Source organism: Anomaloglossus baeobatrachus, chromosome 5 (genome assembly GCF_048569485.1).
Source record: "Anomaloglossus baeobatrachus isolate aAnoBae1 chromosome 5, aAnoBae1.hap1, whole genome shotgun sequence".
NCBI classification, from domain to species: Eukaryota; Metazoa; Chordata; class Amphibia; order Anura; family Aromobatidae; genus Anomaloglossus; species Anomaloglossus baeobatrachus.
Genome location: NC_134357.1, coordinates 491,756,152 through 491,773,515, shown reverse-complemented (window position 1 = coordinate 491,773,515; position 17,364 = coordinate 491,756,152). Strand labels below are relative to the sequence as shown.

The following is a 17,364-nucleotide window of genomic DNA, read 5'->3' as shown; positions in this document are numbered from 1 at the left end:
ATGTGTAGTCTGGCTATGTGTGCAGGGAGCAGGGAGCCGGCACTGACAGCTGAGAGCGGCGGACGATGGTAACGAAGGTAAATATCGGGTAACCAAGAAGCCCTTACCTTGGTTACCAGCGTCCGCCGCTCTCACACTGCCAGTGCCGGTTCCCTGCACTCCTAGCCAGAGTACACATCGGGTTAATTACCCGATGTGTAGTCTGGCTATGTGTGCAGGGAGCAGGGAGCCGGCACTGACAGCTGAGAGCGGCGGATGATGGTAACGAAGGTAAATATCGGGTAACCAAGAAGCCCTTACCATGGTTACCAGCGTCCGCCGCTCTCACACTGCCAGTGCCGGCTCCCTGTTCCCTGCACTCCTAGCCACAGTACACATCTAGTTAATTACACGATGTGTACTCCAGCTACGTGTGCAGGGAACAGGGAGCCGGCTCTGAGAGCGGTGGACGCTGGTAACGAAGGTAAATATCGGGTAACCAAGGAAAGGGCTTCTTGGTTACCCGATATTTACATTGGTTACCAGCGTCCGCAGAAGCCGGCTCCTGCTGCCTGCACATTTAGTTGTTGCTCTGTCGCTGTCACATACAGCGATCTGTGCTTCACAGCGGGAGAGCAACAACTAAAAAATGGTCCAGGACATTCAGCAACAACCTCACAGCAGGGGCCAGGTTGTTGCTGGATGTCACACACAGCAACATCGCTAGCAAGTTGTGCCTCAGCAGCGATGTTGCTAGCGATGTTGCTTAGTGTGACTGTACCTTTTTAGATGAGTTAGACGTTCTCTGGATTACAGATAAGTAGGATACTCTACCATTCATGGAGCTGGCAGATTCTGGGATTCTCCGAGTTATCTTATTGAAGAACACAGTTGTCCTCAACAGCCTGACACGGCTGATAACAGGGAACAGCAAATGGAGATAAGTGGACTTTTTGCATTGAGGGCCCCATACATATTAGACTAAAGTCAAACGAAGCTGTCGGGATTGGTCAATAGTGTAATACGCATGGGGACCTACTGTCATGTTAGGTACATGAAAGTACCAAGTGAACAGTTAAAGGGAAGGGGATGATGGTAACCACTGACCAAACCTACGATTGGTCCCTGAGGTCTCTCACCACCCTAGATAGGTTCCGTACCTATGTGTCAAGCCGGATATCTCACCCTAGGTATCCCTAGTGCTGGACCTTATATAGGGAACAGGTGGGATGAGCTCTTTGTCAACCCTACTAATACTATAGAAGACACAAGGACGACACACAGAGGGAAAATGCATTAACTACTCATCCACAGATGACTCAGGAAGAAGTTCAGTAAAGGTTCCCCAATAATACCACAGATGAGTACAAGCCTCCTGCTTGCAACCAGAGATCAGAGCTTGAATTAACTGAATAATATCACCAGGACAAGTCCAGGGAAGATGGGAGTATTTAAGCACATGAAAAAATACTGATAATCAGCACCTGGATGGAAGGAGGGCTTTGCTGGGTCCTAAAGGGTAAAATCCAGCAGTAAAGTTACCTATTAAAAATACTAACAGCAGAAACAATAGAAAGTCAGGGAGTATTTTGCACAGCCAAATGCTGTGACCTTCTATTGCCAGTATAGGTACGTATATATACGTTTCCAAGTGAGAAAATGCACCTCCTTTCATTGATTGGTGTTAACAGTGGCACATGTGAGATGATGATGATGATGATACAGAATGCTATTTTCTGTCCATTTTGGTAGCATAACATTTGTGTAGACTGTCTAATGGATTGATGCAACAATTGACTCGTGCTCCAATATTATCCATCATACCAGTGTTGCTCAATTTTCCTTAGCCAAAGAATAAGCCCAACAAGGTTTATGAGTAAACCCTAGAGATAACGAATTGAGCCACTGGGGTATGCACTACAAGTTGATTTTCTCCAGAGTAGATTTTCCCATGAGAACATACCCTACATATGGGCATAATAGAGGGAAATAGGGGGCAGTTCATGACTCCCAAGTAGAAATGTTAGTAATCGATTTGCATATCCGAGACAGTCAGTCAGTGGTCGCTGGACGGCACCTGGGGAATCACCTATTTATCTTACTGCATCCACAGCTCTTTTGATTAGCCGCACTGGCTCGATGTCATGGTTGCATTGTGACTCACCATTCCATTCTTTCCAGGCCGGCTATTCAAAAGCAATGTCTCGGATGCTGTCAGGCAAAAAGGATATTCTCCTGCTTCTGTCCATCAGACGATGGCCTGGCAAATACAAAGCAATTTGCACCAACTTTACTCCCAAGCACTAGCTAGAGTCCCTTTCATTCTGCAAGATTTGGCACCACCATGTTTTGCTTGATCGCCCCTAGATTTTGTTATGTAAGGGATGTGTTAGTGCCGTACATTTGCTGCCCCTGATCCATGGATTGATGAGGTTGCTGTTAGTTTAGCGAAGCAGCTCTTTACCAAATTTCCTCACAGGGTGATGCTCCAAGTCACTCGCTGTATGCAATGGGGCAGAAAAAATATCTAAAAGACCTCTTTCCCTTTCCTCTATGGAATCCGCAGTGGTTCAGGACATCAACACCCCGGCACGATCTTTCTTGTAGTATGCCATTACAACATTAAGGGATGGAAATACCCTTTAAAGCCAAATACATATTTTATTTGTTATCCATTTTGTATGTAGACCTCCATTTTCACCCACACATAGACAACCTTATTTCCTACTAGGAGAAGTATTCCCAGAGGTAGATTCTTGGCATATTCAGTCATTTATGGTTCCATGAATGGGATACAAATGTGTGGATAAGAGATAAAGAAAGCAGGGAGTAAGAGCTCAAGAAATGAGACAAGCACTTCAGAAATACAGTCATGTTATCACCCCACATTAGGTAGCAGATTTCTACTTTACTCATCTTGATCTAGAACATTTGACTTGAAAGGTAAATGTTGTTCTTTGTCCTTCCACACCGAGACGCCCCGAGAGGTTTCCCGTTGGAGCCTTTTTACTTTTTTTTTTGCCCTCTTGTCTGCTCTGTGATCTAAATTACCCATTCAGCTTCCCTTTAATGTTTATTTCACGTTCCTCGCCGCCTTTATTCTGTGGATTAGATGAATGAAGATGCAACTCTCGCCTAGATAAATCTGTGTGATGCCGATGGACTCATTAGTTAATCAACACTGACAAGAGGAGTGCTTCAAAGCACAGCCAGCTGTACCGAGTCCTCATCACTCCTAATGCTAGAAACTAAAAGCATATGATTCCTCATGCACCATCCATGACCAGAGGGGCATCTAAAGTTCTGCTCACTAGGACACATCTGGATATATCAGTTAATCACAAGTCTTTTATATATTCTCACACCAAAACTTCATCATTTTCTTTCCTTTAACTCATTACTTAACCATAAAATATATTGTGGCTTTGGAGTTTACTCCTAAAGGCCTCTTTACACGCAACGACATCGCTAACGAGATGTCGCTGGGGTCACGGAATTCGTGACGCACATCCGACCTCGTCATTTTCAAAATATCGTTGCTCGTTCTGGACGCAGGTTGTTCGTCGTTCCTGAGACAGCACAAATCGCTATGTGTGACACCCCAGGAACGACGAACAACAGCGTTCCTGCGTCCTCCGGCAACGAGGTGGGAGTGACGTTTATGCGGCTGCTCTTCGCCCCTCCGCTTCTATTGGTGGCTCGCTGTGTGACGTCGCTGTGACGCCGCACGAATCGCCCCCTTAGAAAAGAGGTTGTTCGCCGGCCACAGCGACGTCGTTAGGAAGCTAAGTTCGTGTTACGCTCACTACCGATATTGTTCACAAACGATGGGGGCGGGTGCAATCGCTAGCGATGTCGCAGCATGTAAAGCGGCCTTAAGATCACCAATAATTTGTAAATGACAGAATTTTATACCATGTAGGCATTTTTCTTTATCTTTGGGAAGCCGAGGCTTCTTTTCTCCACCAGTGTGTAGCTTTTTTATTTGTTTCTAACCCTGTATAAGGGTATGTGCGCACTAGGCGTTTTTTTCACGCTGCGTTTTTATGTGCGTTTTGTCTCAAAAAACGCACACGCGGCTAAAAAACGCGGCAAAAACGCATGCGTTTTTACCGCGATTTGGTGCGTTTTTTCTGCGTTTTTGCTCACTGCATTTTTAATCAGTGCACAATGCCATTAAAGATTGTTGATGAAAAAAAAAAAAGGTCTGCATTTCCTTCTTCAATATGTTCTTCATTCTATGCAGGAGAGCAGACAGCTGCAGAACTAGTGTATGCAGGAGAGCAGACAGCAGCTGCAGAACTACAAGGCTCAGCATCCTCCATCCAGGACTGTATGCAGGAGTTTTTTGCCCAAAAAGAAAAAAAAAATTATATGGGCTTTGCTATATTTTTGTATGCTAGCCAGGTACAGCAGGCAGGTACAGGCTGCCCCCAACGCCCAGCTGCCTATTTGTACCCGTCTGGGAATTAAAAATATAGGGAAGCCCTTTTTTTTTTTTTTTTTTTTTTTTTTATTTCATGAATTTCAAGAAATAATTAAAAAAAAAAAGACATAGGCTTCGCCCAATTTTTGAGCCCAGCCAGGTACAACTAGGCAGCTGGGGATTGGATTCCCAGTGCAGGGTGCCCATGCTTTCTGGGAACCCCCGCTGCGAATTGCAGTCCGCAGCCACCCCAGAAAATGGCGCTTTCATAGAAGCGCCATCTTCTGGCGCTGTATCCAACTCTTCCAGCTGCCCTGGTGATGGTGGCTCACTGGGTAATAATGGGGTTAGGGCTAGCTGTATATTATCAGCTGGCCCCAAGCCCGAAATTCATGATGTCACGCCAATATTAGACATGGCCACCATGAATTTCTAGTAATGATAAAAAAAAACCACAACACACAGAAAAATATTTTTATTAGAAATAAAACACAACACAATTAGTGACTCCATCTTTATTGAAATAAAGAACCCCCCTCCGCAGTAATCCTGGGTCAAGGGTCCCGCGCCGTCCAATCCGGATCCAATATCATCTGATCGGTTTGCTGGAAGGCAAAGCGATCAGATGATGTGTCAGGTTCTAGGATGTGAATCACATCACAGATCAGCTGATTGTATATAAGCTGATTATACAATCAGATGATGCATCAGTATAAAAAAAAAAAAATACTCACTTATGTGCTGATTACCGGCAGCTCCTGGAGCGATCGGATGAGAGTCTGATCCTGTCCCATCGCTACAGGAGCTGCCGGTAATCAGCTGATGAAGTCTCCTGATGGCAGGATCAGCTGATAAGTTAAGCCGGTTGGGCGCTAAAAAGCCGGCGACACCGCGAGAAATACAATCTGCTGATGCGTCAGGTGACTGCATCAGGTGATCCATCGCCAGGTCCTGCAAGCATCGTACGTGCCCCGGGGAGACTGCACACAGCCAGAGCGGCGGTATCGGGACAGGAGCTGGGAGCGGGCATGGCACCGGGAGTCTGCAGACAGGTGAGTATGACAATTTTTTTTCTACTGTTCACTTTTGTTTTCGCCGCTGCCTCCACCTCCCGCCCAGACATGACGCTGCACGGGAGCTGACATGGCACCAGGCGGGTTGTGGAAGCGGCGGTGACGGTATCGGAAGGATTCATGCTTCTGTGTTTACCAACAGAAGGAATCCTCTTCCTGTACACGTCACTGTAGTGCCCACCCCTTGCGTTTATAGCTGCGTTTTTAGTCATAGAAACGCAGCTATATGCGTTTTTCATTGCGTTTTTGAACATCTCATTGAACTCAATGGGTGAAAAACGCAGTGAAAAACGCAAAAATAATTGACATGCTGCATTTTTGTGGTCACCACAAAAACGCAGCTACAAACAAACGCTGTGTGCGGACAGCACTTATGAAAACCCATAGACATTGCTGGGGAAGCAATGTCACTGCGTTTTCAGCACAAAAACGCGGTAAAAAACGCAGCAAAAACGCCTAGTGCGCACAAGGCCTAAGAAGTGATGTCAACATAGACACGATCTACTCACTCCTTCTTGGGTTATAAAAGTGGTGATGGAAGATTTATTACCTCCTAAATGAGTAAAACAAATCTCTATAGAAGAAGGATACAGGTACTGCAGGTCCTGTAACAGGAACTTTAGTTGACCTAACGCAGGATAGCAAAATTCATGTACGTGTCAGAAATGGGGTGAATTGGATTACACTGCTGGATTCTAAAGGAGTTGAAGCCCTGAAAAATTGCCCTATATTTTGGCGAGTCTGTAATCCGTTTTTCCTCTTTCTCTGATATTGACCCTCTGATATTGCATTATAATAAAGAGCTGCATTAATTTCCATAAGCTTCACAGCTGAAGTCTTCCATCCTCCCCTCTTGTTGAGTGTCCCACATAGAGTTTTCATATTGAGTAGAGTCATCTTTTCAACATCTTTGCTCTGGAGGAAAAACTGATTGTCCCACTGTATTATAGAGACACAACTAAACTTTTAGGGGCCTTTGACAAGTTTGACAGTGGGTTTCAAGATGGGAATTCGCACTGGTAGGTGCTATAAAGGAATCTTGATGTTCAAATGTCTTTTCACAACTCCCCAGCTCCTCTATGACACCTCATTTAATCAGAGATTAGATTTTTTTGTGTGGGTGAACTGCGCCACATTATCACCCTTCTGTGCCAACCTTTGAGCCAACAGTTCTTCTACCATAACCCAGCCACAGTAGCTGCTATTCGAGGGAATACACACAGTGCTCAGCATCTACATTCTAGACCACAGTTTTGTATCCTTGTCCTTTGGCAAGGCCAATCCAGGGAGGTGAGAAATAGGAAAATGGGCAATCTGTGATGCCAGTACACATGAGCCCTGGTGGAGCACAGACATTTGTGTTGGGACTCTAATAACAAACACAGAGATAAGTAAAGGCTGATGTTTACAAGACACCATCATTTTGTGGGATAGAGCGTTGCAATAGGATATTTTGGTGTTTGTGATTCTTAAGTGTGTAAACCCAAATGGTTGTAATTTGGAATCAATGTAAGGGATCATCTTTCAGAATTGGAATCGGGGAATTGGAAGAATGGCTGGTGGCATGATTAATAGTGGCTTTAGCAGTGGCATCAGTGGAGTGGGCATTGTCTTGAGGGTCCATTGAGTAGTAACAAAAAAGTAGCATCTGAAAAATGGGTAGGGTGCATAAATGCAGGACTTGTGCTCTTATAAACGGGCTTTAATAAACCACAATATACATGGTTTGGTATTGAGCGGTGTGAGCTAGGTAGCAGTGACATGTGTTGAGTTCTGCTGCCTATTATCCAAGAGGGTGGTCCTTCAGTGCTAACATCAATAAATTGGGTGTCAAGAAGATCAGAGGTTGGGATCTACAGATCGCGATCCATATGGAAATGTATAAATAAATTGACATGTATAACAAATCATGTGTAATTGCCACAATTTTCTGGGATAAATACTTAATTTTCTGGAACAATTTCAAGGGTGCCAACACATTTGGCCTTGAATGTGGCACTATGTGGTTTGGGTAGAGTTTGGGAAAACTGTCTTATTGCTTTTCCCCCAAAGATGGCTGTGCAATAAATTCTGCAGAAACAAGTCATGGATGGGAGAAGTCGTCATGACCAAAGGGAATGCCTGCAAAAAAGAGGATGTCACCTGTGAATCACTATATTTACCTGTATCGGAATTGCTTGTAGAATCTGCTGTGCGCTGATGCAGAACTGGTATCTACCACTATATGGTCTGATTGATGGTGTTATATTAATATTATATATAATATTGGTGTTAGTACAGCGGTTTATGTAAACCCTAGCAATGCCACTTGAGCCTGCACATTCGAGCAAGGTGGCAGTGATTGATGAGTCCGGCTCCAAAAATTAGCTCTGGATCCAACCACTGCACATATCCGCACGTGCCACACTTAAAGGGCAACATGCATGCTTTGACTCGAAAAAATGTTCATAGTACACATACAATCTGCCTCAGCAAAATGGTAATGCTCCTTCTTTGCCATGGGGCGGAGGGAGACAGAAATTGTTACCCATTTTTTTATGTAGCTTTAGTTTTTGGACAGAGTGAAAAGAGCTGGATGGCATTTTCAAAATGTGCCAGGAGTGAGTATAGAAAATTTGTGGTTTTTTTGTTGCTTTTATACAACTTTTGTTTAACCAATGCGTGAACTTGGTGTTCATAGGTGGACATGCCCTGTACAAATAGTCAATTCAGCTCTCACTGGGATTTATATTTAAGATTTATGAAAAACCTTGTTTAATCCAAATTGTTCAGCTCAGTTTGGTTTTTATTCCAGGCCGATATACGATCAAGGGAATTCTGTGTTAAAATAACCAACGAGAAGCAGAAGCCTCAGGACTGACCCACTTACATGAAGGTAGTAAAGACTGGCAACAACGGGGCGGCATGAGTTGATAAGTCAAACTCGCGTCTGATGTCCGTCTCAGCTGTGATTTAAAAGTTGTTCTCTATTTTAATCTTTTAAATTAAATTTTCCTTTCTATCCAGAATATTTATTTTGCAATAAAGATATTATCCCAATCGTTGACTTTTGATGGCTACGGATTGAAAATATGGTCTTTCATGTTGCACAAGATAAATCTACATGTTCTAGACCAGTGGTCCCAAACCTGTGGCTTGGGAGCCCGTGATGTGTGGCTCGTGGCTGTCTGCCAGCTTTGTACATTAGATTCAGCTCTAGCAAATAACTATGACTTTCATGAGTAGCCACGTACAGAGGAGAAGATCTGTATGTGTATATGCTAGTGAAGGACAAGGAGAGTGTTTACAATTGGCGTTGCCTGAGCCTCAAGCAGCTTGCTGCGGTTCCAGTTGCATCCTGGCGCCGGCTGCTGTTTTTGGCCGTGCCTCGGGTTGTCCAGCTGGCTGTTTCCTCCTCCACCTCTAAGTGTGGAGAGGCGGCTAGTATACATGTGCGCGCCGATTTACCCCAGCCAGAGCCAAAGTCCAGTGCTTCGCCTGGTGAGCATGTTCAGCCTGATTGTGTCATTTCTGAGATTAAGTCCTCAGTTCAGGATACTGAGCATGCTCCCACACTTAAAGCGAAAAGCCTCTTTGCGCAGGTACTTGGACTTCGTGCCATGTCTAAGGCGGGCTTTACACGTTGCGACATCGGTAACGATATATTGTCGGGGTCACGTCGTTAGTGACACACATCCGGCGCCGTTACTGACATCGCAGCGTGTAAGCCCTAGGAGCGACAATCACCGATCACAAAAACGTCAAAAATCGTTGATCGGTGACACGTCGCTCCTTTTCATAATATCGCTGCTGCTGCCGGTACGATGTTGTTTGTCGTTCCTGCAGCACTACACATCGCTGTGTGTGACACAGCAGCAACGACAAACATCTCCTTACCTGCCTCCACCGACAATGCGGAAGGAAGGAGGTGGGCGGGATGTTATGTCCCGCTCATCTCCGCCCCTCCGCTTCTATTGGCCGGCCGCTTAGTGACATCGCGGTGACATTGCTGTGACGCCGAACGCACCTCCCCCTTGAAGGAGATATTGTTCGGCGGTCACAGCGACGTCGCCGATCAGGTATGTGCGTGTGGAGCTGCTGTAGTGATAATGTTCGCTACGACAGCAATCACCACATATCGCATGTGGGGCGGGTGCTATCACGCTGGACATCGTTGGCAATTGCTAGCGATGTCGCAGCGTGTAAAGCCCGCCTAAGTCCTGTGTTGCGCCTACTGCTCAGGCAGATTTCTGAGACTGTTGTTTAGGCTACTGAGCATGCTCAGTCACTTAGTGTATCAGAGGCTAGGTCCGGTAAGGACCTCACTGGGTATGTCCGTGAGGTGGCAGGCCCTGATTGGTCAGCAGGCAGCAGGTGTCCTGATGATGTGTCCACTCCGGACTAGCTCGCAGAGGCCCGCCCCTATGACCTGGCACCTCACCATTGGTCGTCAGACGATGACTGATGAGGTGTTTGGGGCGTGGCTGCCATGAGGTCATCAGTGACGTGGCGGTTCCGGATAGGCAGCTGATGATGTCACTGATGACATGGCACTCTGCTATTGGCTCCTGGAGGTGCCATTGTGGTCCACCCTGGGTTCGGGGTGGATCCCAGGTCATAAAAGGGGCTGGAGACAACATGGAGGCACGCAGTCTTCACATATGCTCAGACAGAGCACACCTCCATGTTAGAGCCTCATTGCAGCATAAGCCTTTAGATTGAAAGCGGTAGGCAGAGTTAGGCATCCGGTGCTTGTCACGCCAAGACACCAGTGGCTCAGTACTCTAGGGTCAGCTGCTTGGCTTCCTCCTCCTACCATCCAGTCCTGCTCGTGCAGCCCAGTGGAGTCAACTGGGCTGCGGCTGCTGCGCCACCTGTCCGGTTGTGCCCCCTATGCGCACGGACAGCGTACCCCAGGTGTCATTAATAGGGAATTCCTGGGCTGGGTGAGTGGACCCTGTGACACTAACAGGCTTCACAGTCTCCTGATCCAAGTGGCATCTAACTCTGGTCAGGCTCCTATTAGTTTCAGAGCCACCCAGCTCTGTATCATCCGCCTAACATTCAGGTTGCCAGGATGATAAAATAATAATACTATTTGGATGCAATAGTGCCTGTGCTTTATGCCAGAATACCTAATGAATGTAGGTAAAGTGGGAACGCCTGGATGTGCCCTGCCTATAATGGAAGGGGGATAAGGTTTCAGAAAGCTTTTTGTGGGAAAGCTTTGGCTGTCATACCAGTAATGGGACTCTGTGTGTCATTACTTTGTGGGTAGGGGGGCGCTTGTTGTGACTTACAACCATTTCTCAGACCTGAATATGGCTTTCGAGGTAGAAATTGGGGACCAATGTCTGTAGACTAAAGCCCGCCATACATATAAACGATTGTACAGTGGGAAGCCCACTCCCCATACACAGGAGTGCTTATTCGGCCTCTGACACAATATGGCAGACAAAATGATTGCAAGTCCAGACAAATCGCCCAGGGCTCACACATTAGACTGTTGGCTAAACCTTTTGATATCGGCGGGTTCAGCCCACAGTCTAATGTGTAATAGAGGTATAATTGTCTGCTCTGGCAATTCCCTCCACCTCAGTTATGGACAACTTGGTTGAAGAAATCAAAACATATTGCCCCCAGGGCTGCCGTCAGTCTTAAGGGCCATTTATACGCTGCGACATCGCTCACGATATATCGTCGGGGTCACGGTGTTTGTGATGTACATCCGGCGTCGTTAACGACATCGCAGCGTATGACAGCCTGGAGCGACCTTAAAGGATCGCAAAAACGGCAAAAAAACGTTTGTCTGAGAGAGGTCGTTTATTTATGAAAAATCGTTGTCTGGTCAGTAGCGATGTTGTTCCTCATTCCTGCGGCATCACACATCGCTATGTGTGACATCGCAGGAGCGACGAACATCTCCTTACCTCCGTCCACTGTCAATGAGGAAGGAAGGAGAGGTGGGCGGCATGTTCCAGCTCATCTCCGCCCCTCCTCTGCTATTGGATGGCTGCCGTGTGACATCGCTGTGACGCCGCACGAACTGCCCCCTTAGAAAGGAGGCGGATCGCCGGCCAGAGCGACGTCGCAGGGAAGATAAGTCCGTGTGATGGGTGTTAGCAATGTTGTGCGCCACGGGCAGCAATTTGCCCGTGACGCACAACCGATGGGGGCGGGTATGCTCGCTAGCGATATCGGTACCGATGTCGCAGCGTGTAAAGTATCCTTTATTTTTCAGCAAATCATCTTGCGATAATTGCACTGTAGGCATTACTAATGCCTAATCTGCTCAAGTAAAAGCTTAATGACTCAATAATAAGTATATACTGTATAACCTTAACACAAATTCACATATTCATGGAGTATCTTCTCTGATTTCTATTTTTTACTAAAAGGGCAGGGAGGCAAGTGTTTTTTTCTGCTGGAGCCACTCTTTTCCTTTCCATACTAGCTGCAGAGCCTAGGGAGCAGAGACTTCACAGTGTGGCCTCCAATGCAGTCATCCCGCCAATCCACCTAACCTTAAATTGTTCTTCCACCTATCTGTACCGTAATAATAATAATAATTCATTTATATAGCGCTATTAATTCCACAGCGCTTTACATACATTGGCAACACTGTCCCTATTGGGGCTCACAATCTGTAGTCCCTAGCTGTATGTCTTGGGAGTGTGGGAGGAAACCCACGCAAACACGTAATATGGAACTCAGGGCTAGCTTCAGTTCTGTGTGAGCCCTTCCCAAATTCAAGGTCTCTTACTGTCTATTTGCATTTCACTATGTGCTTTCTTTTACATTTTTTTTCTCCTCATGGTCCTGTGCTCTGCCAGCCCTAGTGGTCTTTGGTATCAAGTCTTTTGACGGTTGTCATTGCCAAAGTGAGAGAAGTATAGAGGAAAAAGGAAAACATCCCCGATGCATAGTAGAGTGCAGAATCTGCTTGATTCAGCTTAAATGATTATTGCGGAGATGAGTGGGGATGAAAAGTTGTCAGTGAGTCCATCTGGCAGAACTGTGAACAGCATCCAGCAGCATATACTGTATTGGAATACATGCAAGCAGCTGAAGCCAAATATCCAAACTTATAATTAAACGTAAAAAAAAAAAAAAAATTAAAGGAAAAGACTCATATCTACAAGACAGCAGAAATCCCTATGTATGGTAGCATAAATGGCATTACTTTTTACTTATCACATGAGTTGTTTTTCATAGCAAGGGACTTGCCAATCTACTAAAGCAGCGCTGAGAAAAGTGAGCGAGGGGGTTAGCTCAGGACTAGTTTTGCATCTCAGAGAAAAATATGGTATATTTGGCTTAAAATATGTAGCCATGCCCTGATTCATGCTGCCCGTGGTTTGCCAAGTGACTAGTGACATTAAAGAGAACCTAAGCACCTGCTTCTAGAAAAGTACCTTTTCTCCAACACATCAATGATCAGAAAAAACATCATCACATTTAATAGCACCACAGGTCAAGGCATTGTACAGGATTTTAAAATAGGACTACTTTCTCCCAACAACATTCATACCTGTCCGCAGGTTGTGTGCATTACTGCAGATCAGCCTCATTGACTTTAATAGAGCCTAGCTGCAATACCACAAAGCATGGACAGGTCGGGCTCATTCAAGTAAACAAATGATTTAAATATTGAATTTTCATACACCTCCCAGGTGGCTAGATTTAATAAACGAGAGAGGTGGGGTTCCACAGTTTAGGATCCTCATTACTTAGCCAGAGTGGAATGCATTATGAAGAGTGCTGCTTGCTCTGGAGGACCTGTTCTACACTACAAAGAGTGCTGCATCTCTGGAAGACCTGTCCTGTACTATGAAGAACACTACAACTCTGGAGGACCTGTCCAGCACTACGAAGAGCACTGCAACTCCGGAGGACCTGTCCTGCACTACAAAGAGTGCTGCATCTCTGGAAGACCTGTCCTGCACTACGAAGAGCACTACAACACTGGAGGATCTGTCATGCACTACAACTCTGGAGGACCTGTACTGCACTACGAAGAGTACTGCAACTCTGGAGGACCTGTCCTGCACTTTGAAGAGCACTGCAACTCTGGAGGACCTGTCCTGCACTACAAAGAGTACTACAACTCTGGAAGACCTGTCCAGCACTAAGAAGAGCACTGCAACTCTGGAGGACCTGTCTTGCACTATGAAGAGCAGTGCAACTTTGGAGAACCTGTCCTGCACTATGAAGAGCACTGCAACTCTGTAGGACCTGTCCTGAACTACAAAGAGCACTGCAACGCTGGAAGACCTGTCTAGCACTACGAAGAGCGCTGCAACTCTGGAGGACCAGTCCTGCACTATGAAGAGCACTGCAACTCTGGAGAACCTGTCTAGCACTACAAAGAGCGCTGCAACTCTGGAGGACCTGTCTAGCACTACAAAGAGCGCTGCAACTCTGGAGGACCTGTCCCGCTCTATGAAGAGCAATGCAACTCTGGAGGACCTGTCTAGCACTACAAAGAGCGCTGCAACTCTGGAGAACCTGCCCCGCTCTATGAAGAGCAATGCAACTCTGGAGGACCTGTCTAGCACTACGAAGAGCGCTGCAACTCTGGAGGTCCAGTCCTGCACTATGAAGAGCACTGCAACTCTGGAGGACATGTCCTGCACTATGAAGAGCACTGCAACTCTGGAGGACTTGTCCTGCTCTACAAAGAGCGCTGCAACTCTGGAGGACCTGTCTAGCACTACAAAGAGCGCTGCAACTCTGGAGGTCCAGTCCTGCACTATGAAGAGCACTGCAACTCTGGAGGACCTGTCCTGCACTACAAAGAGCACTGCAACTCTGGAGAACCTGTCTAGCACTAAAAAGAGCGCTGCAACTCTGGAGAACCTGTCTAGCACTAAAAAGAGCGCTGCAACTCTGGAGAACCTGTCTAGCACTATGAAGAGTGCTGCAACTCTGGAGGACTTGTCCTGCACTACACAACCAATTTATTTGAATGGCCAATGCGCTGCAGGAAAATTGATAACTTACTGCCAAATTTGCACAAAAATTACAGCTGACTGCTGGAGGGCACTTTATAATCTTTTCATAATTTTGACATGTAGGAATTGTCTAAAGCAAAGAATCCCTTTAAGTGAAAAAAAATTCGTGATGAATAGAAAATAATGGCTAAAACATAATGAGCTCAATTCTATTGAAAAAAATTCAAAGGCTTTTTTTCTCTAAATAATGATCTTCATTTTCATGCAATAGTCAATAATCTTCTTTTTATCTCATCTGGCATTAATAAAAGATGCACTGTGCCTGTGTACCGCTATCTGATGCTGACATTACCCGCGCCGGCACAACCTGCAGAGCTTTGAGATGCACAGTTGGCAGGTGAGGCGGCAGAATAAAGAGATTCCTCCTCATTGACATTCCCAACTGGTCTCCTCTCCGCTCCATACTCCAGCAGTGTTTTCCCAGCCATCAAAACCCATTAGCTCAGCTGTGGGGCTGCTTGAGAAGATACTCGATAAGGGAGGGGAGAGGTCTGAGCACTCGGGGAGCAGATGCAGGAGTTTGCATTTGGGGAAATTACTACTAGTGAATTCATCTGGGAGCTCGGGCATTAGAAACTGAGCTCTGCGCAAACAGATATAATCTAACAATCAACACATCTGTCTCCATCTCCTCATGTGTGAGAGTCCTTATAAGCCGGAACTGCAGAATTATGAACCTCCATAACCCCAGGTCACCAGAAGATGTAGATTCCTGCTGTCACCTTACACGATGGCATCTACCGTGTTTCCCCAATAGTAAGACGTAGTGGGGGTTTTGGCTAATGGTAAGACGTACCCCGAAAGTAAGACATAGTAAACGGAAAGCGTTATTTTTTTTTCTTCTTTACAGTACCGGCCGAGCGCCCAGCTGAGCGCCCTGACACGCCGGCGGCCGAGCGCTCAGCTGAGTGCCCTGACATCACGGCGGGCGAGCGCTCAGCTGAGCGCCCTGACATGCCGGCGGCCAAGCGCCCAGCTGAGCGCCCTGACATGCCGGCGGCCGAGCGCTCAGCTGAGCGCCCTGACATGCCGGCGGCCGAGCGCTCAGCTGAGAGCCGTCACATGGCGGTGGTCGGGCGCCCAGCCGAGCGCCCAGTTCTTCTTTACAGTACCGGCCGAGCGCTCAGCTGAGCGCCCTGACATGCCGGCGGCCGAGCGCCCAGTTCTTCTTTACAGTACCGGCCGAGCGCTCAGCTGAGCGCCCTGACATGCCGGCGGCCGAGCGCTCAGCTGAGAGCTGTCACATGCCGGCGGTCGGGTGCTCAGCCGAACGCTCGGCCACCGAGAAATGTTGGAGTAATGTTGTCCGTGGTCCATCAGGACCACGGACAACATACAAAAACACGCAGCCTCAGTGCCCTCATGTGCAGCAATCTCGGCAAGTCCCCATACAGTACATTGCATGGAGACTTGCTGAGATTGCTGTGGGATTTTTTTCCAATATAAGACATACCCTGAAAGTAAGACATAGTGGGACTTTTGGGGGTAAAAAGAATGTAAGACACTGTCTTACTTTCGGGGAAACACGGTAACTCTAAACATTCCCATTATGGCCACTAGTGCTAGAGTTCAGACTCTGGAACAGATGGCGACTTTACCTTTTTATTGCTTTCGAGTCTACATATAAGTAAGGCCAGGAAAGTCATTGTATCCATCTACAGTCAGGGTGCACAACTTCTTTGGAGCATCATTATAAGGTTAAAGAAAGGTTATCAGCATGACTTCTGACTATCTAGTATGTATTGGGGGATTTCTTGATCAGGCATATTGAATTTCGACATGCTCTATCATTTTTTTTCTTGAGTTGCTACTCAAGGTTCCTGACACCTTACCTGTTAATGGAGTTTTCCACTTTCTGGTAACCCTAAATTTCTCTAAAATAGCAACAAATGCAATTACCCACCCTACCAAAGTCCTATGCTGGCTTTCCTGATGCTGCTCAGGTCACAGTGTTTTGGTGTCTTCCTCGGCGCAGCCGCTGAACTCAGTGAGTGGCTACAGCAGTGATTAGCATTGTCTACACGACATCATAGCTGCAACACAAACACCGAGACTCCCAACAGCTGGGTGAGCCGGCAATGGTCTCAGATATGATTAGTACATGCGCGGTTTATTATTTTAGGTATCTTAGAGAGTTTGGGGTCCACTTTCCTGAAAGTTGAAATTTTCTTAAAGAACACATGAACACTGAGTCCATTTTTTGAGGCAAGGTGGAATAGCTTTTAAACAAATTTATATTCAACAGACAGCTATTTAAAGGGAACCAACCAGCAGGATTTTCATATATAAAGTAAAGTCAGTGCTATACTGGTGCTAGGATGCTGAATGTAAGCATACTTTGTGTTTATAGAGTGAATGTTTTATTTTAGAAATATGTGCAAGTAAAGTTCCAGCAATGGACTGCTATTTGATTGACAGGTGCAACAGGAAGGGAACATGTGGGTAGGGTCTTGCTCTCTAATCCCGCCCCTGTCTGCATGCCTGGTCTTCCTCTCCCTGTCGCCGTCATAGACGTTATTTCCGGCACAGGCAGTCAGGGGTGGGAATAGACCGCAAGCACCGACCCACATATTCCCATCCTGTTGCACTTGTCAATCAAATAACAGTGCATTGCTGGAACTTAACTTGCACATATTTCTGAAATAAAAAATGCAATCTCTGAACAAAAGGTATGCTTAGATTCAGCATTCTACCACCAGTATAGCACTGGCTTTACTTTATATACATTGCCTTGCGAAAGTATTCGGCCCCTTGAATTTTTTAACCTTTTCCCACATTTCAGGCTTCAAACATAAAGATAAAAATGTTAATGTTATGGTGAAGAATCAACAACAAGTGGGACACAATTGTGAAGTTGAACGAAATTTATTGCGTATTTTAAACTTTTGTAAAA

General features: G+C 46.1%; 1 protein-coding gene across 1 annotated transcript in view; it reads left to right on the top strand.

Annotated features, from left to right (window-relative positions):
• ENDOV (endonuclease V) overlaps nucleotides 1-8,517 on the top strand; it is an 89,083-nt gene extending 80,566 nt beyond the window's left edge. Inside the window, exon 8 of the mRNA XM_075350741.1 lies at nucleotides 8,273-8,517. Coding sequence (XP_075206856.1) covers nucleotides 8,273-8,338 — 66 coding nt within the window. The 3' untranslated portion in view covers nucleotides 8,339-8,517. The remainder of the gene's footprint in view (nucleotides 1-8,272) is intronic.
• Nucleotides 8,518-17,364: the final 8,847 nt, after the last annotated feature.